The following is a 27,901-nucleotide window of genomic DNA, read 5'->3' as shown; positions in this document are numbered from 1 at the left end:
AAAAACAAAGCTATTGGCCCCCATATAAAAAACACACACTGGTAACAAAATAAAATATACTGGCCCTTTACATGAAAAGAAGAGACCAGTAAATAACAGTTGAACTGGTGATTGCTGTAAACTGGTTTGGGCATCTCTAGATCTGGGGGCACACTTGAGAACAACTGAAGGCACACTAGTGTGCCACGGCACAGTGGTTGAAAAACACTGCTATAGATTGTAAGCTTGCAGCAGGGCCCTCCTACCTCCAAGTCTGTCTGTTGTTACCCAGTTTGTTTTATCACTGTTTACTATTGTAAAGCGCAACGGAATCTGCTGCGCTATATAACACACTGTAACGGAATCTGCAGCGCTATATAAGAAACTGTAACGGAATCTGCTGCGCTATATAAGACGCTGTAACGGAATCTGCTGCGCTATATAACACACTGTAACGGAATCTGCTGCGCTATATAACACACTGTAACGGAATCTGCAGCGCTATATAAGAAACTGTAACGGAATCTGCTGCGCTATATAACACACTGTAACGGAATCTGCTGCGCTATATAACACACTGTAACGGAATCTGCTGCGCTATTTAACACACTGTAACGGAATCTGCAGCGCTATATAAGACACTGTAACGGAATCTGCTGCGCTATATAAGACGCTGTAACGGAATCTGCTGCGCTATATAACACACTGTAACGGAATCTGCTGCGCTATATAACACACTAACGGAATCTGCTGCGCTATATAACACACTGTAACGGAATCTGCTGCGCTATATAAGACACTGTAACGGAATCTGCTGCACTATATAAGAGACTGTAACGGAATCTGCTGCGCTATATAAGACACTGTAACGGAATCTGCTGCACTATATAAGAGACTGTAACGTAATCTGCTGCACTATATAACACACTGTAACTGAATCTGCTGCGCTATATAACACACTGTAACTGAATCTGCTGCGCTATATAAGAGACTGTAACGGAATCTGCTGCGCTATATAAGACGCTGTAACTGAATCTGCTGCGCTATATAACACACTGTAACTGAATCTGCTGCGCTATATAAGAGACTGTAACGGAATCTGCTGCACTATATAAGACACTGTAACGGAATCTGCTGCGCTATATAAGACACTGTAACGGAATCTGCTGCGCTATATAAGACACTGTAACGGAATCTGCTGCGCTATATAAGACACTGTGACAGAATCTGCTGCGCTATATAAGATGCTGTAACGGAATCGGCTGCGCTATATAAGACACTGTAATGGAATCTGCTGCGCTATATAAGACACTGTAACGGAATCTGCTGCGCTATATAAGAGACTGTAACGGAATCTGCTGCACTATATAAGACACTGTAACGGAATCTGCTGCTCTATATAAGACACTGTAACTGAATCTGCTGCGCTATATAAGAGACTGTAACGGAATCTGCTGCGCTATATAAGAGACTGTAACGGAATCTGCTGCTCTATATAAGACGCTGTAACTGAATCTGCTGCGCTATATAACACACTGTAACCAGAGCCGAATTTCCCATTAGGCACGTGAGGCACCGGCCTAGGGGCGGCACATGTTTGGGGGCGGCACTTGGATGCCTGTGATAGTACTGTCAGCCCAAAATGTACCAATAACTGCAAAATATCCACTGTACTGTACTATATTCCATCTTAAATAGAGTGTAAATGGATAGGACATGCAGATACTGCCCCTATAAACTGTCCTACTTAGTAAACATTATTGTTGTGCCTAGGGGCGCCCTCCTCCCTAAATCCGCCCCTGACTGTAACTGAATCTGCTGCGCTATATAAGAGACTGTAACGGAATCTGCTGCACTATATAAGACACTGTAACGGAATCTGCTGCACTATATAAGACACTGTAACGGAATCTGCTGCGCTATATAAGAGACTGTAACGGAATCTGCTGCACTATATAAGACACTGTAACGGAATCTGCTGCGCTATATAAGAGACTGTAACGGAATCTGCTGCGCTATATAAGAGACTGTAACGGAATCTGCTGCTCTATATAGGACGCTGTAACTGAATCTGCTGCGCTATATAACACACTGTAACTGAATCTGCTGCGCTATATAAGAGACTGTAACGGAATCTGCTGCACTATATAACACACTGTAACTGAATCTGCTGCGCTATATAAGAGACTGTAACGGAATCTGCTGCGCTATATAAGAGACTGTAACGGAATCTGCTGCGCTATATAAGAGACTGTAACGGAATCTGCTGCGCTATATAAGACACTGTAACGGAATCTGCTGCGCTATATAAGACGCTGTAACGGAATCTGCTGCGCTATATAAGACGCTGTAACTGAATCTGCTGCGCTATATAAGACGCTGTAACTGAATCTGCTGCGCTATATAAGAGACTGTAACGGAATCTGCTGCACTATATAACACACTGTAACTGAATCTGCTGCACTATATAAGACACTGTAACGGAATCTGCTGCGCTATATAAGACACTGTAACGGAATCTGCTGCGCTACATAAGACACTGTAACGGAATCTACTGCACTATATAACACACTGTAACGGAATCTGCTGTGCTATATAAGGCACTGTAACGGAATCTGCTGCACTATATAACACACTGTAACTGAATCTGCTGCACTATATAAGACACTGTAACGGAATCTGCTGCGCTATATAAGACACTGTAACAGAATCTGCTGCGCTATATAAGACGCTGTAACGGAATCTGCTGCGCTATATAAGACACTGTAATGGAATCTGCTGCGCTATATAAGACGCTGTAACGGAATCTGCTGCGCTATATAAGACGCTGTAACGGAATCTGCTGCGCTATATAACACACTGTAACGGAATCTGCTGCGCTATATAACACACTGTAACTGAATCTGCTGCGCTATATAAGAAACTGTAAATAACTAAATAAATAATAAATGCAACACATCGTGGGTCTTGTCCTTCTCTGGTTTAAAGTGTGAGCTTGAGTTGTCTCCAAGAGAAAGACCACACGTTTCTCGGCAGCACACTCACGCACCAGAAGAAAAGGATTCCACTTGTACTTTTAGAGGCGTGTTACATATGGTAGCAGGACAGCATCTTTTCACATGAAAGTAATGTGGAAGATCCAGTCCAGGTTTTAGCAGCAGCAGCAAGAAAAACTGATGCGATCAAGGTTGGGCTGATTAGCAGCACCTGTGGCTTCCTAATAAAAGTGTTTCCAGGGCAGAGGGTCATTGCTCCTGTTGGCGGAACAGCTGCCCAGGTGATAGGCCGGGGTGTGGGCTACGGTAGGCACCACGGGAGCTTTCTGAAGGGTTTGTACCATGCTGTGACACCTGTATGCTGCAATGCTGTAACCATCCTAATGTGTATAATGTTGCCATAGAGGATGTACCAATATTTCTTATTTGCTGCAGATATCGGATGGAATAGATCACCTCCAGGAGGCACTGAAGCTCCATAAAGACGATCTGCACTGTCTGCACCTGCTGGCCCTCCTGTTATCGGCACAGAAGCAGTATAAACACGCCATCGATGTCATCAACATGGCCATAGCGGAGTACCCAGAAAACTTCAGGTATGGACAGATTTGTATTTTTGTCATTGGATCAATCTCTGTTGATAAACGATGTACATTAGGTGCACCCGCTACACGCTGATCACCTGCGCAATGTTACCTGTGTTCCCATTCTTCTGTGATTTGTCTTATATCGTCTTAGGGTGTGGTTGGAGTAAGCGCCGGTAAGCACCGGTGCCACCATACCCGCTTACAGTGGCTTGGGTTCTGGCTCTCCCTATGGAGGGTATGGTCATAGGGGCGACAGCCATAGGTCAACACCCGTAAATGTTCAACATGCATTATACCTTGTTGAAAGGTCAGCACAAGCAATAGGTCAATAGGGAAAACGTTGACATGAAAAAAAGGTTGACATGATTTTTCCATTTTCTTTTGGTATCAATGTCGTCAAAGGTTGACATGGGAACGTATAAGTGTATCACTGCCTATCGCATGGCTCGCGAAGGTGCGGGACCTTGATACGCTTGGCACACTTTTATAGCCTAACTCTATGCCCACTTGGATGGTAAAGTATTAAAAAAAAAAACTTTTTTGGGAAAAAAAAACTTTTTGGGGAAAACTTTTTTGAAAAAAAAAAAAAAGTGAAATACTCATGTCGACCTTTTTCATGTTGTCGTCCTTTTGACCAAGGTACATTGGGTTGACCTGCTGTATAGCCTCTTTACCAATAGTGGTTGACCGTCGACCTGCCCTCTGTATCCCCCTATGGAGGTGCAGGCGGCTGTAACGGCTGATAAATGTGCAGTCTCAGCTGCGGCTGGGAGCTTGCCGATAACTGCATGCACTCCTTACAGCGCTTCCTATTTCTCGGGTGCATCATTGGAAGCCAAGCAGGTTTCACTACAAGGGGTGCAAATCCAAATTTCTTTCCCTGCGCATATTTTGCATTCAGCATTTAACACTAAAACAGCCCCTTTATATCACCAGATGGATAACACTTCCTCCACAAGGTCCGGGAGATTGACAAACTTTGGGGAGATCTCCCAAATTCCCCGGAGGTCATAGTGATTGACACGCAAAGCTTTGTGCGTCATTTAACTGCCGCCCGCACAATCTGCTGCCCCCTCAAAATCATTTGATGGTTGCTGTTTGCACCCTGTACGGGAAGCGGGCAGGCAGCTGACACCCGCGTCATGGGTGCATTTACATGGGACCACCCAGCATTTTAATTAGGACAACCCTGAGACCCTGGGCATTTCCATGGGTGCAGCCCCTTGCCAGCTGACCCCTTGCACAATGACCCCTACCCGTTGGATTATGCGTTATTACTACAGTACGTTTGTCGGGACTGTTCTGGCTCTTGCGTTGTTTTGGTGACACCCAATCAGATCTGTGCAGTGCCCGCTGCTAAACACTAGATCAGCAGACACATTCTATTTTCGCCCTAATAATTAAAATCTCTCCGGATCTCCGCGGCCGCCATGACAATAACTGCCAGATAACATTCCGGCCCGGCATCACACATATCACTGAAGATACTTAGATCCTAATGTGACAAATTGTCACTAGCAATTCAGGGTACGTGCACTGATATTTATTTCCCCCGCAGGCATGTGGATTCTCCGATTGTTGTTTTTTTATAAGCTACCGTGTTCCAGAATTTGGCCTCATATTATAGCTAAAATAAATATATATCATTTACATAATGTCACCAATTTATTTACGCCAGAGATGAAATGAAATGTTAACACCGCCACAATCACCAAGGTTGTATTCCGTCCATTATTAATATGAGCTAACATATCACAATGTAAGCCCCCCTCCCCCATACTTGTCACCGCCATGCCATTTCCAAAGTGATCTCTTTGGAAGGATGGTACAGAAGTTTTGATATTAGTGGTGTTGGTGCCATCCTTCCAATGACAATACCAGAAAGCTGGCACTGCCATGAGAGGGCATGGGGAAGGTGGGTATGTTTTGTAGGAGCTGAGTGTGATTGATGTTGGCTCCCAATGACCCGTTACCTAGCACCCTTGTAGCCACGGTTACATAACAGTTTCCCTACCCGGACTCCCATTGGTGGCTCCATGGAACAGTAGTTCCTGAGGCTCTGGCTACAGCCAATAGAAGCTTTGTATTGTGCATTTAACAAATGATATCATCACGTAGCGTGTTCTTAGTGCTACTCAGTATTCCTTCCTGTAATATAGATTATTGCTCATTTCTAACTTTACCACTCACAACTCTCTTTTTTCCCTTTCTGTTTCCATTCCCATTCCTCCTTTCTTTATCTCTCTGCTAACTCCTCAATTCCCCCGACTCCTCTCTCTCTCTCTCCCCCCTCCCCTGTCCATTCCTCCTTCATTTCTCTGCAGACTGGCACCTTCCTCTCTCTGCCTCAGTGCTGGCTCCTCTTCTACCATCCGTACTGCAGAGGCCGTTCCCTTCTCTGATTGGTGGAAAAGCTGTGAGCAGTGGGAGTCTTGCTCCTATCCTGTGCGATCTCTGTGCGTACTACTATAACTAATACGTGACCACTGCAATTTCTCTGTTACAGTATATACATGCTAACCACGTTCAGTGTAAAGGTGCATATACACTGGCCTTTTTTTGCCCAGCGTGTATGCACAGCGATGATGGAGAAAACCGCTGGGCTGAAAATCGCTCATTGCGTACACACCGAGCAATTTTTCACCTGTCCAAGCAACTTTCCCCAGGGGCGGACGGCTTTCTATAGCAGGGCACTACGGAAAGCCATCCACACGGTCATCTTCTGGTAATAGCATACACAACGGGCGGCTTTTGAGCTGAAACGGTAAAAGTGAGCTGCTTTCAGCTCAAAATCTCCCAGTGTGTATGGGCCTAAAGTCCTGATTTGTTAAATCACCACTCCTTAATAGAACCACAATTAATGGTATATACAGTAATTTAAAGGGGGCAATCCAGGGCATGGTCATGACAAAGAGTTAGCACACACACACACACACACACACACACACACAGTTGGGGCACGTCCGGAACAATTTGCATATCTGCCCAGAATTCCCTGGTTGCTGTTACATCCTGCGCTGTTTGGTTGTGTTTGATGATGCTGTTAAACCCTATCTATGACCATGTCGTTTTTACAAGATAAATATTTGCATTAGTTAATTAATGCATCGCGGTATTGTTACTCTGTTGCTTTGTGCTCTTTAGAGACTGCCGTCTACATGCACTCCCTGTATTTATACAGTGACACAAACCCCGTATAATAACAGCAGAGTCCTTTTGTGTTCGGTGTCACCCATGCAATCCGCGGCTAATAAAAGCTCTCCCGGGTTCCTGTGTGTAGCGTATATGGCAGCGTTACCATAGCAGCGTGATCTGGCAGCTCTTTAATATGGACACAAATACGCTCTGTGTGTTTAACAATATGTAGTGCATGAATCTTGTCCTCATTACCTATTCCGGCTCACAGAAATGCCTTATTCCCAAACAGATGTTTTCCTTAAACAATGCAGCTGTAGCTGGCTGCAAACTGATCGGAGTCATTTCCCGGAGCACTTGGAGCACAGACTTTTCCTCCATAGAACACAGAAAATGCCAATCTGCAAAGGAAAATATAAAAGTTACTTTTCCTGTTATGGTTTGGGCTCCAATGTGTCCCCATGGTTCCATCTGGCGATGTACAGGAGGTAACAGTTTGTAGTTACTGAATACTTTCTGTGATCATTAGGCCACGCCCTTGTCTCAGGTTGGTGAGGAAGGGGTGGGGCTAAAATGCAGTGTTATTCTAACCTCATACAACGTCGCCTACCTAGCCACAATTCCCAGGATTCTCTTCACATCCTGCTCACTTCCATAAAAAGTGGGAGATCCACCCACTCCTTTGGGGGTGTGGGGGTCCTAGCAAAAAAAATCAGAAGTCTCCCTCAGTAAACTTTATGCTCCAGTGACATACCTCCCAACATCTCCCTCTCCAGGAGGGACAAAATGCTCTGTTCCTGGACTTCCCTCTTAATTATTGATTGCCATCACCTGTAGTGAAACAGCTTTCTCATCAATTACCCTCTTCACCACAGGTGAGGGCAATCTTAATTTAAGAGGGAAGTCTGGGAACAGAGCATTTTGTCCCTCCTGGAGAGGGTAATGTGGGGAGGTATGCAGTGATGTCATAAATTGTTAGAAATGGACACGCTTCACTAGTACCATTCGCTGGTTCCAAAGCTTGGTCCTCAAGGACCCCAGAGACGGCAAGTTTTCCCAGGCCACCCGGCAGGAGCAATGTGCATCACCAACTGTCACATTTTAACATGTGAACTGCGTGGGGCCCGAGTTTGAGAACCTGTACACTTCACTCTGAGATTCAGATGTGCTAAGCTTCAAAACAGTGATAAAGCGGAGAGAGTGATAAACTGCCAGCCAATCAGCTCCAAACTAATATTTTTCAAACACAGCTGGTGGAATGGCAGTTAGGAGCTCCACTTTATCGCTTATTTTGAAGCTTAGCACATCTGGCCCTGAACATGGTTACTTTTAAAATTGTGAAGAGGAAAGACATGGTGGGATGTCTTGGGATTATCATTATAGTGGGATTCCATGTTCAGGACGGACCCCATGGCCTATGTAGCAATGTATGACAAAAGGTCGACATGCAGATCATGATGACAAAGTCAACATTATTTTTTTTTTTGGGGGGGGGGTGCTACACTAATCGGAGGTCCAGGTGCTCAGGTGTCGACATTGACACCCCCATTTTTTTTCTAAATTCATGTCAACTTTTTCATGCGTCAATCTGTTCACGTCGACATTTTTCAGTGTCAACCTTTTTCCTTACTGTCCGCCTATTGCATATCAACCTTTTGTCAATGTCGATGCATCGAAGAAAGCTAGAATCCGATTGGTTGGTTTGAGTAAAATCTCCTCTTGACCTCTTTGAAAGATGTGATAAATCTCCCCCGAAATCCTAATGATCTTTTTATATTCCTCCATCCCACGATGCAACGCCATACCGGGAATATGGAACCCTTCACCTGATGTCATCTCCTGAGGGAGAAATGCCTTATCACTGCTTCCTCTGACTGAGCCTACTGTATTGCCATAATACATTTACAGCATCTTATTTCCATCACAACTACTGCTGTATCTTTCCCCCGGCGACAATGACAGGGTCTGACCCAATGAGAAGCTGCACCTGCAGCCTCTAACCCCACTCTGGTACCCAATCACATCCATGCATAAGTCAGGAAGCGTCAGCTATCGCCATGACAACCAGGAAGCAGTGGAATCTGCTTTAGGGCAGAGAGAGTATTGAACAAGGATAATATTCTATATTTAGTGCCTGTCAGATAGTATAGGGAAAACTAAGCCAAGGGCTCTCTCTCTCTCTCTCTCTCTCGCTCTCTCTCTGCATATGTATACAACTGTTGGTCTTTGCAGCCTTAAGGCCCCCGTACACCAGAACGACACATCATGTGCACACCGCGCAAAATGTCGTGGTCCCGCGGGTCAGGAGGTCGTTTGACCGCTTCATGACCTGCATACAATCAGGTCGCTTGCAGGTCATACGGGTGTATGGGCAGCTTTACTGAAGATTGAGAAGGATCCGGCCCGCTATCTACTTTCCATAAGGTTTAATCTCCTTACGAGATCAGTTGCGTGTGTTGTAGGCGTGGATCCCTTAAGGGGCATACACACGTTGAGATGTGTATACCCCTTCTTGCTGAGCGTTCTAGGGAAGGACGACTTTCCTTCAACATCCCGGTGGCATGCCACACCCGCAGCTGGTCTCTTAAAGAGACACGCACATATAATAAAATGGTATATGAATAAGTATATATTATACACATGTAAGTTAGGACAAGGCAAGGCACATGCAATTTGGGCTCTTCTCCTGTGATTGCGGCGCTCAATCGCAGGTAAAGAGGCCAAATCGCAGGTGAATGACAGCAGATGCGATACGCGGTCCTGTGTGCGAATGGATTTGCATAAGAATCGCGCTTTGTGATGCATTCGCAATTTATGAGGCGTTTTTTCTTTCTTTCTTGTCGGCCACAATTTGCACGCCCACTATTGACCGAATGCCCCAACGAGTGTGAAACTGGCCAGGGTGTTCTCTTCCAGGGTATGCACAAAGCAAAATACTGTGTAGCATGTTCCAAAAAATGCCCAGGGGTAGAAGAGTCCTCAATCCATATCTGCAGAATAAATTTTATTTTAAATTGATCAAGTGGAACCGTGTATCTAGTGGAACATGTTGTAAAACATTTCCCCGATACATTTGTGAACATTGAGAGTATTCTAAAAGTTTCTTAAAGGAAAGATATGGATTGATGTCTAGCCAGTTTGAAAAAGCAGTCCTTAATCCATATCTGCAGAATACATTTTCTTTTAAATTGATCGAGTGGAACCATGTATCTAGTGGAACATGTTGTAAAACATTTCCCCTATACTGTACATATGTTAACATTAAAGTATTTTCAAAGATTCTTAAAGGAAAGACGTGGATTGTTGTCTAGCCAGTGTGAAAAAACAGATCTTATTTTTGTGAAATCAGATAATCTGCACAGTAGTTTGTAAGTGGCACTTGTACTGCTAAGTGGCTTATACGATGTCAAATCCAGGTCATTTAACCAACAGGGAGGTGACAATTGGTCGAACACTGTTAACATAGTGATGATCTTGAAATATTTCAAAGGCTTGTAAGCTTGGCGGTTCCAATCAGTCAAGATTCTAAGCTGCCGTAAGCAGTACTATTTTTCTGGAAAAATAGGTTCAGGAACTCCAGGTCTGGGGGTGGATCAATTAAATAAATAAAACATATATACTGTAATAGAGAGAGGGAGGGAGGGAGAGATGTATATATTGTATTTAGAAACAAAGGCACTCACAGGTGACTTTAAAATGAAAATTATCTTATGGAAAGTAAATTTTCAGTACCTGATGATGTCATATTTAATTAGAGGTTCAGGAAATGAGTTCCTGCTGGTTCCTGCTGAAAAATAGCACTGCCCGTAAGAGATTTTTCTCTAGGAGAAATCAACAGATTATTTAATAGTTATGATACCTCTCATTTGCCTTAATTTAAATGGGTATGAATCCTGATCATTTTAATGACTAAGTATTAAGATTGTACTTTTGGCGTTTGGCACGCCATGTTTGCCAAGGTTGTCAATCAAGTCCTGTGGGATTTCTTGTTTGCAAAGATGGAGACAGGCAGTCATGGTTGTATCCGACAAGTAAGTGTAAAGTGTAAATACTCCCATTTTGTTAATCACCTTCTCTGCATCCAGTAACTTGCTTCTTCTGTTCGGTAAAAATACTCACTAAAATCCTCTGCCCGAGAAAAGAGGAGCTCTCCAGAGATTTGGGGGTACTGCAGGAAAGCAAATCCAGAAAGAGTGGGTGGCATAATGTAATACTGTACTGTACTCATGGTTGCAGGCGAAGTGATAAAGACGAAGTGATAAAGGAAAATCCTGATCGCATTTCAATAGAAAGAATGATGCACTTGGAAATGACAGGTGTATGATATATCAGGCGGATTATGAAGTCTCCTGGGGTCAGACAAGTTATGCTGGTGTTTTAGAAACATCTCCAGCAGGAGCCAGAGGCAGAAGTAGGCGTAGATTTGCCCCAACAGTATTACAGTCCCTTACACCTATCAGGTTTGGATTATGGAAATGTGTCAGCATTGGGAAACTGTAGTGTAAAATCTTCAGTTAAGCGCATAAGGGACAAAGATTGTGCAAAACATTTAATATTATTTATTTACAGTTTCTTATACAGCACAGCGAGATCAGTAGCAATTGGAAACCGTGATAAAACAAACTGGGTAGTTACAGACAGTCATAACGGTAGGAGGGCCCTGCTCGCAAGTTTACAATCTAGTAATATATTAGAGTCTGGGAAGGAGGGCAGCTCTGTGCAATGCGATCACTCCGCCCACCCAGGAGACCATGTTGTATAATAAGAGATTTAAAAAGTATGACTATACTCCAGTGTCAGAATTGACAGCTGCTGAGTGACAGGTGCTCGAAGCTGGACACCTATGTTTTTGTACTAGTCTGAAGGATTGTGAGGGACAATTTGTTTGGATTTTTTTTTATAACCACCAATTTAAGAGCGAAATGTTTAAAGAAACTACATATAGCGTATCAGTACTAATACATAAAGATTAACCAAGTACAGTACCTTTAGTAGATCAGTTCTGGGAGTCAGCTCCCTGGGCGAGATGTACTAAGCTTTGAAAATACAATGAAGAGTGATAAACAACCAGCCAATCAGCCCCTAACAGTCATTTTTCAAACACCGCTTGTAACAGGGCAGTTAAGAGTTGATTGGCTTGTTGTTTATCACTAGAGACAGGATTATATGCAACAAAAAAAGCTTGAAATATGCATGCAAATATGCATGAAGAATACTTAAAATATGCATGAAAAGTGTTAAAATATGCTACATTAAATAATAAAAAAAGTAATTTTTTACTTATTTATTTAAAAATCAGAATACAATTAGATGTAAATAAACCTCAAAAATAGGCCCACAGCATCTGGAGATGTCAGTATGCTGGCTGCTACAGCAAACTGCAGCGTCCAAAGCTCTTCTTGCATCAACTGCACGGACCCTCATCTCCAGCGCCGATGGATCAAATGTCAGCATAGCGTGTGAGGGCGGCGCAGTGGAAGGCTCCCTCCCTGCGCCACAAACTCACTGTGACACAGCATTTTCTCCGCACCGCGTGATGTCACAACCCTTCTGCCCTCCTCCTCTGCTGCAGAAGTCTGTCTCTTGGTGTAAAGTCACAGGCCAGGGGCAGGCAAAGGTTCAGGAGCTTCGTAATGGCATCTGCCCTGACTGACTTTTATCAACATGGATTGGCAGCTAGAGCAGTGTCAGACCAAGCACACATCCAAGGTTCCCCACTCTGCGCACATATTGCCCCAGCCTGCACACTCTACCACTACCTGGCTAGCAGCAGCAGGGCAAAGCAGTGCTATGACTCGCGGGTGGAAAGGGGGCGGGCCTAAAATATGCACCATCACTAGATTTTAGGTAAAATATGCAATAACCAGTGAGAATGGGCAAAATATGCAAATGCATATGCAAATATGCAAATGCATATAATCCTGTCTCTATTTATCACTCTCCATTTTATCACTTTTTAAACTTAGTACATCTGGCCCCTCTGCCTGCCACTAGGTTCCATGTCTGTGACTTTAAGGCAGCGACGGGGAACCTTCGGCCCTCCAGCTGTTGCTGAATTACGCATCCCATCATCCTCTGCAAAATTTTTAGCATGGCCAAATATAAAACTGTAGCAGGGCATGCTAGGAGGTGTAGTCCAACAACAGCTGGAGGGCCGAAGGTTCCCCATCCCTGATTTATGGCATGGCCAGCTGCTCATTTATTGCTGTATCAAATCAATGTGCAGTAGTTTAATGCATCGCTCTGTCTAGCAGAACACGTGTAGGAGGAAGTTCTGATCGTACACACATTGGAAACTCACCTTAAATGGCATTTTTCCATCATAACCCCGGAGTTCCGCTAGAAGTCCTGTGTTATTCTATAGAATGTAGTTTAGAATAACGCCTAAGAATGCAATCATTCAAACAGGGCAATCGTAGGCAACTAACACAAATACATCTGCTGCCATGTATATTTGTACCATGATCTATAAGCTACTGTACCCGTATCCTTTGTTTCCTGTCTTGTACAGAGCAGTCATTGTGGCCAAGGATATTCTCCTGGAAGGTGTAATGTATACGCTGTACAGGTCACCAGCTCGGAGATTCCGTGAATAAGATCTTCTCCTTCTGTGGCAGCCCTGTAATGGCTCAGTGCAAACAGAGAAAATAGTGCACGTTAATTTTTTATAACGTGTTGATACATCCTGACTGGTGCATCAACAGATGGCAGTGATGTATCATGCACAGGTTAACGATGAGCTGGCGGAGGATCACTTATGAACGTGCATACTGATGTTCGCTGTAGTATTATGCACCAGCGAGTCCTTACATTGTACACAAGGAAACTGTAACATTAGCTGGTCATTCTAGGGCGGTGGTATGACGTCCTGCTCGTTGGGATCAGTCATTACACCGACTCCATCAGGGGGCGAGTCTGCACAACAAAGCCATTCTATTCTACCTCTATGGGGGCTATGGACCCCCACAAGGGAAAATAGCCCCTATAAATTGGGATCCCAACTGTCAGGTTTTTTACAGTCGGGATTCCGATGTTGATGTAATGACCGTCTGAATCCTGACCGTCGGGAGACCATCCGTCACCCCATTATAGATGGTGAACCCCCAGCAAAGCATTGTGGGTACCTGCAATGTACTATAAACGCAGACCTTCTAAAATGTACCATCAATCATGCAACATTTGAGGCAATTGATATAAATGCCAATAAACTTGGCATTTATATTGGTTATATGAAAGACTCCCAACATCTGGTAACAAAGCAATATGGCAGCTGCTACTCCTATAAATATATAAATATGCAGGGAAGTTATGTTATTTGTACAAATTAGGGTATACCAGATTCTAATACAAATAAAGACCTTTCTAGATAGTTCCACACATCCCCATGGCCACTTACTGCCCTCAAACCGCACTAGCCTACTAGCATACTTTTTAGATCTCAACTCCGGGAAGAGGAAATGCAGAGGCAGCAGTTGGGGGTTCGGGGATCAGGTGATGTCAAAAAGCCCGGCGGGTCTTCGGAAAGGGGTTGGGTCTTAAATGGCACGAAATTATGCCATATGTGTCATTTAAGCCTCACCCCCTCTCCCCGAAGACCCATAAATTCCGGCGTTTATCTCAGCCGGAAGGGGCAAGCAGGGAATCCGGGGAACATGTGGGAGACTTGGCTACCTGATTTTCGTGAGTCTCCCGGAAGGTTGGCAAGTATGTCTCAGATGCCCATTTCATGGATGTAGTGGTTCGTCACCAAGCGGGTGAATCTCTTTCCTCCACTTGCGGTCTCTGTGTGCTCACGCCTTGTGCAGTGCAGTATACAGATACCGATGAGATCCGTCCATGATTCCATCTCTGTCCGTCACTTACTAAAGCGTCTAAAAATAAAAAGAGGTGATATTACACACAGCAACCATTTGGTTGGTTGCTATGGGCAACAGTGCCTCTTTTCATTTTTAGAAACTTAAGTAAATTTAACCCTCAGAGGGGCTAATTCTAAGTCGAGAATTTGAAAATGATCGAATGCATGCGCAGGGTTCACATTGGGCATGCACGGGGGAATCAGCAAATGAAAATGCTAACAAATCATAAACGCAACGACTGCCGGGAATTCTGTATTTGGTGGCAGAAACATGGCGTTTTCTGGGTGTGCCTGAAAAAACTGATCTCTGACCTCCGCGCTGACCACTTCCAGTCCGTCTCAGTCGCAGATTAGTGGCAGACTCACATCTCACCTCTCCTGTGTACCGCATTAGCACTGCAGCAGAGATCACCGGGAAATGTATGGGAGGCCATGTTCCTGGTGATTTGCGTATGTATATTATACTCTGGCAGAATGCTACAGAGAGGAAGCGGGGCCCACTCGGAGCGCCTACACGACCCCCTCCTCCCTCTAACTGCCCCTGATGTGACTGGCTCTTTGCAGTTTTACATAATGGCTTTGGCTCAGTTAGTGGTGTTGCATAGTAAATCCCTTTAAGTATTAATTAAAGCCGTTAAGTTGCTATACTTCTCGTCCGCAAACAGCAGCTGAGCGAGGCTTAAATACTGCATCAACCTAAATGACAATAGTAATGGGCCCCGTACATTGCCGCCGCTGCTCCTATATTTGATTGGAAAGATTAAGCGCAGTCATTGTCGGAGATGTTATACATTGGAAATAGAACTTTGTGTGTTTGTGACTTAGGAATTGCTAAAGCTTTCCCCTGTTTTTTTTCCCTCCCTAACCCTCTGCATTAATACTTCATTTCAAAAGGGGCTGTTTCTCCTGATTGGCTGCTTAGACCTGCAGCAAGACTGCAGTGTGTCTGTGGCCAGTCCTAGCAGCTGTGAACATGAGCTAGCAACAGACCTGGAATACTGTAGATGATCTCAACTTTACACCTAACTCTGCACTTCGTGGGGACAGTGACGGAGGGTGTCTCTTTGACGGGGCTTCAACAGCGCCGCTTCTCCCCTCTTCAATGCTGAGATCTCCTCCAAACGATCTAGAAAATGACATTCACCGTAAAACATTGCAGACGATACTCGCGTACAGTGCGATGGCAGCAAGCCCGACGTAAGCCTTGCTCTTGTTAGCTTCTCAGCGGCAAAAAAGAACATTTGTAGGAGCAGGGAACAGCCATGTATCATGCCGGACTACTGTAAGCGGATCTGAGCACAGACACTGAATCCTAGAAGCACAGCTTTGGGGTATCACAGCCTTTTATTCAGGTTTAACTCTTTGACGTCTGTCTGTCCCTACGGTGGAACTGATTAGGCTGAGACGGGTTCCATTTTGTACCCTGACTAGTTCTGATACATTGATCCCCAGATCCCCAACTCCAAGCTTCCCTAACAGTGCGGGGTTTCAGGATGTCTGTGCGTCAGGTGGGTTTTATGTCTTATGTCGACACTCTCAAAAGATCAACATGGGATTAGATCAACAGGGGCATTAGGTCGACACAAGCATTAGATCAACATAGGGAAGGTCGGCAGTCAACTGGTCAGCATGGGTTTTTCATGTTTTGTTTGTACCAAATGTCGACACTGTTGACATGGATACGGTATCGGTGCACCGTGTCCCCTCGCATGGCTCGCTGAGCTTGCCATGCTTCGGGCACGGTGCCTAGCTACACCGGGCATGCTATTTTATTCTACCCTCCAAGCCGTAGTGGAGGGCATGAAATACCGACTGTTGGCACGTCGGCTCAAAAACACGTGAGAACCCCATGAAAAATTCTGAAGGGTTCACAAACTGTCAGCCATCCCTGTATCATGTGCAGAGAGAGTTAGATTTGGGTGGGGTGTTCAAAGTAAAATCTAAATTGCAGTGTTAGAATAAAGCAGCCATTATTTACCCTGCACAGAAACAAAATAACTCCCCTAGATCTAATTCTCTCTGCACATGTTACATCTGCCCCACCTGCAGTGCACATGGTTTTGTCCATCTGCAAAAATCACCATGAGAAAGTCCATTTCCATTGGTTACACCATCATCAGAACTATGGGCCTTATTCTGGTTCACTCCTTCTGGAAAATTCCTTCTTAGATGGACAAAATCATGTACACTGCAGGTGGGGCAGATGTTACTAGATGTAGAGAGAGTTAGATTTGGGTGGGGTTTTACTTCAAAGTGAGATCTATATTGCAGTGTAAAAATAAAGCAGTCAGTATTTACCCTGCACAGAAACAAAATAACTCACCCAAATCTAATTCTCTCTGCACATTTTACGTCTGCCCCACCTGCGGTGCAGATGGTTTTGTCTATCTAAGAAGGAATTTGCCAGAAGGAGTGAACCAGAATAAGGCTCTATGGCAGGTGCAGTTTCTGCATCAGCCAATGGCCTCCCGAGGGAGCAGTTTAGCATATCTGACCACGCCCAATAAATCAGCCCCGATGCATCAAAATTTTTGATAAGGGCCCAAATCGTCCTAGTGTATGGGGGCCTTGAGCCAATGGCACAGACTTAAAACATGGGCGATCTGTTTTCGCCATTGTAACAGCATATGAGTCAGGATCAGGCGCACAGTATGACGCAGGTTCAGTGCAATCTGCAGGACACTCAGACTGCCCATCTGGAACTTCTGGCAAAGGCCTGAAGGGCTGGAGGGCCGGTCGGCCCATGCAGAGAGACCAGGCTGGCCTCCTAGAAATCTGCGTTCTCTATTAACGTATTAGATTGACCGGCTATAACTGGTGACTCTGCAAACTGCAGCTAACTACAGCCATAATGTAATTACTGTAATTGGTTGGTGCGTGACATACAGTAATTCTCCAAGTATTGATAGTACCACTGACATCAGCTCTTTGTCTGGGCTATAAAAGTGACAGATTATATTGCACACAAGGTATTACTTTTAGGGCCTATTGGTCGTCCTTCATGTTTTAATAGTAGCTACTTATATAGTTGTATTTTACTCTTATGTTATCACTCTGAATTGTTTTGGGGTTCTTTAGATCCTCCCTATATCATATTGGTTTACATTATTAACAAAAGGGTAATGGGGCCTGATCGCACGGCCAGGAATTTGCATGATGGACGACTAACACTGAGCTGTGCATGCGTACGGCCTGTAGTATGCATGCGCGAGGCTAGGATGCAATGAAGCCTGATACTCTTTTTTTGCTGGCCGTTTGCAAGGTGATTGACAGGACGAAGGCATCTGTGGGTGGAAACCGTGCATTTAGTGGGAGTGCTAAGAAAGACGCTGGAAGTCGGGGGAAATGTGAGGTGGGCCAGATTGTTTTAGGGGAGGGAGTGTGACTTTGGTTCCAGGCCAGATATACATTCTTCCATTGCACCACCGAGTAAGTCTGTGGCTACTCTGACCTGCGATGACTGGTGCCCAATGTAAAAATCATTAGCTGGTGTCACGGATCTACCGGTCGCTTCTCCAGATACGTCAATCTGAGTAACACCGCCCGTGACTTGGGGGTCACTTTGGACATACATATACGGTCGCTGCCATCAGCACAAGTTGTAACTTTCCACTTGCAAGGTACGCTTGTGCTCGCACCTGAACACACAATACAATATATAAACAAGGCAAAGTATAACGTAGGCCAATAGGCGTTGAGTCATAAGTAACGCAGATTTCAGAACTAGAATTTATTTATTTCCAAAAATAGTTCAGAGCTTTAGTTACAAAAATGGTTACAAAGATGGTTAAATATATTTTAAGAATACACACAGAGTAATATAATCTCAGACAAAATAAAAAGGAATAAAAGTACAGAAGCCTACTGTAAATTACAGACAAGTATAGAAGTCTGTTGTGGGGGGATTTCACAGGTAAAGTAGATTGGTGCATCCTCAGCATGAATAGATGATTCTCCCAAAGAATGAACAACAGCCCCAGAAACAGGGGGCAGATGTAGTCCTCAGCTGCAGCAGCAGCAACCCTTGGAAATTTAACCATTTCTCTAATGGACACTGGACAGTCAGGACATTCGCAAAGTGAGCATATTAATTTCACTCTAGTGGGGCAGCTTGTACCTGAATGATGGCCGCTGCAAACCGCACAACCTCCACCACTTATAGCACTTATAACATATCATCGTCCACTCTTACACTCATCATCCATCTGCTATCGTCACCCATCAGCTCCTATAATCCATCTGCTCTCGTGATCCGTCTGCTCTCGTCCTTTATCTGCTATCATCATCCATCTGCTATCATCATCCATCTGCTCTCATCAACCATTTGCTCTGATCAACCATCTGCTCTCATCATCCATCTGCTCTCATCATCCATCTGCTCTCATCAACCATCTGCTCCCATCAACCATTTGCTCTCATCATCCATCTGCTATCGTCATCCATCTGCTCTCATCATCCATCTGCTCTCATCATCCATCTGCTCTCATCAACCATTTGCTCTTGTCATCCATCTGCTCTCCTCATCCATCTGCTCTGATCAACCATCTGCTTTCATCATCCATCTGCTATCATCATCCATCTGCTCTCATCATCCGTCTGCTCTCATCAACCATCTGCTCTCATCATCCATCTGCTCTGATCAACCATCTGCTCTCATCATCCATCTGCTCTGATCAACCATCTGCTCTCATGATATATCTGCTCTCAACATCCATCTGCTATCATCAACCATCTGCTCTCATTACCCATCTGCTATCATGATCCATCTGCTCTGATCAACCCTCTGCTCTTATCATCTATCTGCTCTTATCATCCATCTGCTATTATCATCCATCTGCTATCGTCATCCATCTGCTCTTGTCATCCATCTGCTCTCATCATCTGTCTGCTCTGGTCAACCAACTGCTCTCATCAACCATCTGCTCTCGTCATCCATCTGCTGTCATCCATCTGCTCTCGTCATCCATCTGCCCTCATCGTTCATCTGCTATCGTCATCCCTATACTCTCATCATCCATCTGCTCTCATCATCCATCTGCTCTGATCAACCATCTGCTCTCATCATCCATCTGCTCTCATCATCCATCTGCTCTCATCATCCATCTGCTCTCATTATCCATCTGCTCTCATCATCCATCGGCTCTCATTATCCATCTGCTCTCAACATCCATCTGCTATCATCAACCATCTGCTCTCATTACCCATCTGCTATCATGATCCATCTGCTCTGATCAACCCTCTGCTCTTATCATCTATCTGCTCTTATCATCCATCTGCTATTATCATCCATCTGCTATCGTCATCCATCTGCTCTTGTCATCCATCTGCTCTCATCATCTGTCTGCTCTGGTCAACCAACTGCTCTCATCAACCATCTGCTCTCGTCATCCATCTGCTGTCATCCATCTGCTCTCGTCATCCATCTGCCCTCATCGTTCATCTGCTATCGTCATCCCTATACTCTCATCATCCATCTGCTCTCATCATCCATCTGCTCTGATCAACCATCTGCTCTCATCATCCATCTGCTCTCATCATCCATCTGCTCTCATCATCCATCTGCTCTCATCATCCATCGGCTCTCATTATCCATCTGCTATCATCATCCATCTGCTCTCATCATCTATCTGCTCTCATCATCCATCTACTATCATCATCCATTTGCTCTGATCAACAATCTGCTCTCATCTTCCATCTGCTCTCATCATCCATCTGCTCTCATCATCCATCTGCTCTCATCATCCATCAGCTCTCATCATCCATCTGCTCTAATCAACCATCTGCTCTCATGATCCATCTGCTCTCATCATCCATCTGCTCTCATCATCCATCTGCTCTCATCATCCATCTGCTATCATCAACCATCTGCTCTCATTACCCATCTGCTCTCCTCAACCATCTGCTGTCGTCATCAATCTGCTGTCGTCATCCAACTGCTATCATCAACCATCTGCTATCGTGATCCATCTGCTCTGATCAACCCTCTGCTCTTATCATCCATCTGCTCTCATCATCCATCTGCTATCGTGATCCATCTGCTCTGATCAACCCTCTGCTCTTATCATCCATCTGCTCTCATCATCCATCTGCTCTTATCATCCATCTGCTCTTATCATCCATCTGCTATTATCATCCATCTGCTATCGTCATCCATCTGCTCTTATCATCCATCTGTTCTCGTCAACCAACTGCTCTCATCAACCATCTGCTCTCGTCACCCATCTGCTCTCGTCATCCATCTGCTCTCGTTATCCTAATACTCTCATCATCCATCTGCTCTCATCAACCATCTGCTATTGTCACCCATCTGCTATCTTCATCCATAAACTCTCATCATCCATCTGCTTTTATCATCCAGCTGCTCTCATCACCCTTATACAGTACTGTCATCATCCAGCTGCTCTCATCACCCATATACAGTACTCTCATCATCCAGCTGCTCTTATCACCCATATACAGTACTCTCATCATCTACCTGCTTCCATAATCCAGCTACTCTCATCATCCATATGCTTTTTATCATCCAGCTGCTCTCATCGTCCATATACAGTACTCTCATCATCCAGCTTCTCTCATCACCCTTACACAGTACTGTCATCATCCAGCTGCTCTCATCATCCATATACAGTACTGTCATCATCCAGCTGCTCTCATCACCCTTATATAGTACTGTCATCATCCAGCTTCTCAAATCACCCTTATACAGTACTCTCATCATCCAGCTTCTCTCATCACCCATATACAGTACTGTCATCATCCAGCTTCTCAAATCACCCTTATACAGTACTGTCATCATCCAGCTGTTCTCATCACCTATATACAGTACTCTCATCATCCAGCTTCTCTCATCACCCTTATACAGTACTATCATCATCCAGCTGCTCTCATCATCCATATACAGTACTGTCATCATCCAGCTTCTCTCATCACCCATATACAGTACTGTCATCATCCAGCTGCTCTCATTACCATTATACAGTACTCTCATCGTCTAGCTGCTTCCATAATCCAGCTACTCTCATCATCCATCTGCTTTTATCATCCAGCTGCTCTCAGCACCCATATACAGTACTGTCATCATCCAGCTGCTCTCATCACCTATATACAGTACTCTCATCATCCAGCTGCTCTCATCACCCCTATACAGTACTCTCATCATCCAGCTGCTCTCATCACCTATATACAGTACTCTCATCATCCAGCTGCTCTCATCACCCTTATACAGTACTCTCATCATCCATATACAGTACTGTCATCATCCAGCTTCTCTCATCACCTATATACAGTACTGTCATCATCCAGCTGCTCTCATCACCCTTATACAGTACTGTCATCATCCAGCTGCTCTCATCACCTATATACAGTACTGTCATCATCCAGCTGCTCTCATCACCCATATACAGTACTGTCATCATCCGGCTTCTCTTATCACCCATATACAGTACTCTCATCATCCAGCTGCTCTCATCACCCCTATACAGTACTCTCATCATCCAGCTGCTCTCATCACCCCTATACAGTACTCTCATCATCCAGCTGCTCTTAGCACCTATATACAGTACTCTCGTCATCCAGCTGCTCTTATCACCCTTATACAGTACTGTCATCATCCAGCTGCTCTCATCACCCATATACAGTACTGTCATCATCCGGCTTCTCTAATCACCCATATACAGTACTGTCATCATCCAGCTTCTCTCATCACCCTTATACAGTACTGTCATCATCCAGCTGCTCTCATCACCCATATACAGTACTCTCATCATCCAGCTGCTCTCATCACCCATATACAGTACTGTCATCATCCAGCTTCTCTCATCACCCATATACAGTACTGTCATCATCCAGCTGCTCTCATCACCCATATACAGTACTCTCATCATCCAGCTGGTCTCATCACCCATATACAGTACTGTCATCATCCAGCTGCTCTCATCACCCTTATACAGTACTGTCATCATCCGGCTTCTCTCATCATCTATATACAGTACTCTCATCATCCAGCTGGTCTCATCACCCATATACAGTACTGTCATCATCCAGCTGCTCTCATCACCCTTATATAGTACTGTCATCATCCAGCTGGTCTCATCACCCCTATACAGTACTCTCATCATCCAGCTTCTCTCAGCACCTATATACAGTACTCTCGTCATCCAGCTGCTCTTATCACCCTTATACAGTACTGTCATCATCCAGCTGCTCTCATCACCTATATACAGTACTCTCATCATCCAGCTGCTCTCATCACCCATATACAGTACTGTCATCATCCAGCTGCTCTCATCACCCATATACAGTACTGTCATCATCCGGCTTCTCTCATCATCTATTTACAGTACTCTCATCACCCAGCTTCTCTCATCACCCATATACAGTACTCTCATCATCCAGCTGCTCTCATCACCCTTATACAGTACTGTCATCATCCGGCTTCTCTCATCATCTATATACAGTACTCTCATCACCCAGCTTCTCTCATCACCCTTATACAGTACTGTCATCATCCGGCTTCTCTCATCATCTATATACAGTACTCTCATCACTCAGCTTCTCTCATCACCCATATACAGTACTCTCATCATCCAGCTGGTCTCATCACCCTTATACAGTACTCTCATCACCCAGCTTCTCTCATCACCCATATACAGTACTGTCATCATCCGGCTTCTCTAATCACCCATATACAGTACTGTCATCATCCAGCTGCTCTCATCACCCATATACAGTACTGTCATCATCCAGCTGCTCTCATCACCCATATACAGTACTCTCATCATCCAGCTGCTCTCATCACCCATATACAGTACTGTCATCATCCAGCTTCTCTCATCACCCATATACAGTACTCTCATCATCCAGCTGCTCTCATCACCCATATACAGTACTCTCATCACCCAGCTGCTTCCATAATCCAACTACTCTCATCATCCATCTGGTCTCATCATCCAGCTATTTCCATAATCCAACTACTCTCATCATCCAGCTATAATGGGATCTTGGACTGCAAACCCTAACTGCACATCTAGGGCCCTATTTAGTACCTATGCGATCAGTACCATAGTTTCCCAATTATCAGGAAGCTGCACATGCACGGGACCAGGTCTGTGCAAGTGCAATATGAGTTCTGCGAATGCAGTGACCGTCTGATAGACAGAAGTGTTCAGTGGGAGGGACGGGGCCATTTCCCGGGAGCGGGGAGGCCAAGGACTGTGTTGTGAGGTGCAGTTTCCTTGGCATCTCTGCATATGTGATCCATGCTGAGTGCGGGCCCATAGTAAGAGGAGCAATTATGCTGGAGGTTGTAGTTCTACAAATAAAACAGAGAACTACAGTGATGACGCACATGCTACAATAATTATAATAAACTAAGTTTGAATCTAGGGTGCGGAACCCCAATAAAGAACCTCCATATTCCTCTCATTCATTAACACCTTTCGCCTGTGTAACGCTCAGCATTTACAACTTTCTTATTAACCCACCAGCTTCTCTTCGGTGTGCTGCCCTGGGGTGACCGGCTTTCGCAGGCTTTTTGTAATTCTGCTCCCCAGATTCAAACTTAGTATTAGGGACCCACCAGAGACAAGGTCACCTAGATGCTAATCGGTGGCCAAGTATTTCCTGACCAATATACCGAGAACCTCAATATTACTCCGTCGGATTGCAGAGTTTATTATAATCATTGTAGAGTGTGAATCAGCAATATATTTTTCTTTCTTTGTAGAACTACAAGTCCCAGCATGATAGCCCCCCTTACTATAGGTGTAATTAGTGTGTGCGGTCCAGAATCCCCCACCCACATAGTGTATGGGCCATTAGATCGACCCATATTAGTTCAACATGCATTGGGTCACCACTGAATGTCGACAAGGCTTATGTCAACACACAAAATAGGTCGAGGTGGCTAAGTTCGATAGGGTTGGAACGTCGACCTAAGCATTAGGTTGATAATGGGAAGGTCAACAGTCAAAAGGTCGACATGGACACCGTCAAGGTGCACCGCATCCCCTCGCATGGCTTGCTGCGCTCGGTGCACTATTTTATTTTCCCACCGCGCCGTAATGGATGCTAAAATACCCCCTGTCGGCACATGTCGGCTTAATAAAAACCTGTAAAAAAAACTGATGTCGACCTTTTGACTGTAGACATTCCCATTGTTGACCTAATGTTTGTGTCGGCTTTCCAATCCGGTCGACTGTAGCCTTGTCGGTCTATTTCACGTGTCGACATTCAATGGTCAAGCCAATACATGTCGACATAAATAGGGTCAACCTAATAACAGTATACTGTACCATCACATCAACATTTGGGTGTGGTACAGGGGTCCAACAGTCGGGATCCCGACAGTCATTAGCCCGACTTCGGGATCCCGACTGGCCGGACTCAGACAGCATGGTGAGCGCAACCTTGCGGGCTCGCTACGCTACGCGAGCCACTTATTCTATTCTCCCTCTATGGGAGTCGTGGACCCCCACGAGGGAAAATAGCCGACAGCCGGGATCCCGACGTCGGGTAAATGCTTGTCGGGATCCCAACTGTCGGGACACTGTCCGGCACCCCAACATTTTGCACTATCCATTCTATTTTTTACTCATTTGATCTCTGTGAACGGACAATTTCATCACCACCCATGTCTACGTATCACAGTACATCGCTTAAACAAATCTATTTGTATAAGCCACATGAGGATAGGTGAAACCCTGCCTGATAATACTAGAGAGTAAGAACAGCGTATATTTACATATGAGATCCAGCGGATTCTGTCTGTTAGTTTCCTGCCTTTCCACAGTTCATTTAAAATTCATATTACATCCCGACATTATACTGTACATACAGAACTGGAAACGTTTTAGGAATGTATCTGATCTTTTCACTGTAATTTTGCCATGCAGCTTCAGGGAAAATGAAACCTGACCCCCGATCCAACCAAATCTTGCCTTGATTTACCCATAAATGCCCCCAATAACCCCTAAATGGCCGCTCTTTGAGGGATCGACCGCAAATCCATACGCAATTCACAAAGCACTGAATTGATTTTCCAGCGTGTGCAAATGTAAGTCATGCTTGCCTACCTTCCCGGAATGGCCGGGAGGGTCCTGGAATTGTGCCCATCCTCTGCGACCCCCCCCCCCCTTTCGGCCGGGGTTCAGTGGGACCAAATGAGTCATTGTAGCCCCACCCTCCGCTGTGCAATGCCTGAAATACCGGCATTGCTCAGCAGGGGGTGTGGCTACAAGACGGTGATTGCACTAGCCACGCCCCCAAATGCATCATGACTTTCTAACACCGCCCGCCCTGCCCCTTTCCTACCCTGTCAGCTGATAGAGGCCAGCTCTGATGTCACAGACCCTCCCGGATAACGTCTGGGCATGCCTGTGTTTTTTTTCTGGCACTCCCAAAAAGCGGCCTGATACCACCCCCAAATGCCATCTTCTTGTCAGTCATGGCCGCTTTGCGTTTACAATCCGTAAATATGTTTTCTGGCACTATTCAGATTTGCGCATGTGCAATGCATGCGGAACGCATGTGCAGACATAACCACTTGATTGCAAATTTGCTGATCATCGATGAACTGATCAGGCCCTTTTTCCGCACAGTAACTCAACTGGGGATGACATTATTTACCTTCAACATGGGATCCAGCTCCAGAGTGTGTGTATGTGTGTGTGTGTGTGTGTGTTTGTGTGTATATGTGTGTGTGTGTATTTATTTTCTTAATCCCTCCAACCCGCTTGACTGTTGCTCTTGACAAATTGCTATGTCGGATTGCCGACCACTGACAAGCGATATTTCAACATAACGGCGAAGTACATTTATTAAACTAAATGAAATCAGTGTTTAAATAATTAATGAAATGGAACTCATCCCAGGAGAATGTATAATTATAACATACCTGTGGCTATTGCCATGAATTCTCGGTGCATCGCTGCGATAGAACGGTTTGGGGGGAGGGGGGGTGCTCATTTACATCTGTGCTCTCTCACAGACATCGATATCTGTGGATAAGTAGGTCAGTGGGGATCATGCTAGATCATGCGTAAGTGCGGGAAGGTCATTCCGATAAAGCAACGCTTGTGCTCACACCATCCCTCTGCAGACTTCTTCTCTTGGTTTTTTTTTTTTGTTTGTCAGAGGGGAAACTGGACTTTAAATGGCAGCGCTAGGTTTTCAGCATGATAATGAAGCAGAGCATCTCTCTGGGTGCAGTGTCTCCATCCACGCAGAAGTCATTGCTGCTAGCGGTGTCTGGAGACGCATTTCAAGTGCACGGCTGAAGGGTGAAAGTCTCTAGAGGTAACGCGGAATCTCTTCAGCTGACAGCCATGTTCATAAGGCTGTGTAAACAGATACACAGCAGATTAAAAAAAAGAGGCAGCGCATCAGTTGTGTCAATCTACCTACCGGATCCCCCCCCCCCCCCCCCGACTGTCAGATTCGCAGACCTGGTTAGGAAGTTTAATAAGGATCTAAATAAATTACAATTCCTTGGGAAACATTTAATGCACCAGATAGCCGGGTTTTATCCTCACACGACTTCCCACTTGTTTATATTCCACGTACAAAGCTTTCGCTGTGCATTAGGAATTCCTGATAATAAAGAAAGCCTTCCTTTAGGGAAGAGAAGCTGATATCTGTAATAGCAGATGCCTTACTAACGGCAGGACTGACAGATCCAACAAAGCATTTAATGATTGCCCAGGGTCTGCTGAAGATCTCGGCCCAGAAGAGAACACTGAAGTCAATGTTGGAAATAATAAAGAGAGGCCGCAAAACTGGAAAATGATGGCAACCTGATTCTTATTGTTGTGTCATTAATATCACATTACTAATATTGCTAATAGTACAATGTAATAAATATATGGATAGAAAAGTAAGGTCCAAATGATGGAATAGGCTTGGTTCTGCTGGTACCAGTGGTATTCCAGCCATGTTCCCAAAACAACCAAGTCTCTTACAAAATCCTGGATCTACGGCAACTCAGACCCAAATAAATTTACCCTTTAAATCCAGTATTGTGACGGGACCAGTTAATTGGAACATATGACATATTCATCTTGCAAAAAGGGGCTATATTACATTATTTTATTCATAAGGCGCCACAAGTGGTTGGCAGCGCCATACATAGGGCACACATTAGAACAATACAGGGTACACAGGACTAAACATAGCTGTAACTGAAGAACTAAAGCAGAGCACAGGTAACAATACGCAGCAGAATTCTCAGTACACAATACAGCTGAGATGTAGGGGAGGAAGGAGTTGTCTGCGTATTGCCAGGGGCGGGTTGCCATTGGAAGGCAATTATGAGAGAGAAGAGATACTGGTGTAGACGGTTGCGAGAGAAGAGA

The 27,901-nt window shown here is 44.8% G+C and overlaps 1 protein-coding gene across 5 annotated transcripts in view; it reads left to right on the top strand.

The window, feature by feature from the left end:
• TTC7A (tetratricopeptide repeat domain 7A) overlaps window positions 1-27,901 on the top strand; it is a 368,146-nt gene that overhangs the window by 186,843 nt on the left and 153,402 nt on the right. For 3 of the 5 annotated variants that reach the window (XM_083175293.1, XM_083175292.1, XM_083175296.1), the window contains 2 exons: window positions 3,411-3,571; window positions 5,887-6,018. In XM_083175293.1, coding sequence (XP_083031419.1) covers window positions 3,411-3,571; window positions 5,887-6,018 — 293 coding nt within the window. The remainder of the gene's footprint in view (window positions 1-3,410; window positions 3,572-5,886; window positions 6,019-27,901) is intronic. The other 2 variants (XM_083175295.1, XM_083175294.1) reach the window with 1 other exon arrangement.

Source organism: Crinia signifera, chromosome 3 (genome assembly GCF_055691185.1).
Source record: "Crinia signifera chromosome 3, ASM5569118v1, whole genome shotgun sequence".
NCBI classification, from domain to species: Eukaryota; Metazoa; Chordata; class Amphibia; order Anura; family Myobatrachidae; genus Crinia; species Crinia signifera.
The sequence above is the reverse complement of the archived record's forward strand: the minus strand, read 5'-3'. Positions and strand labels throughout refer to the sequence as shown.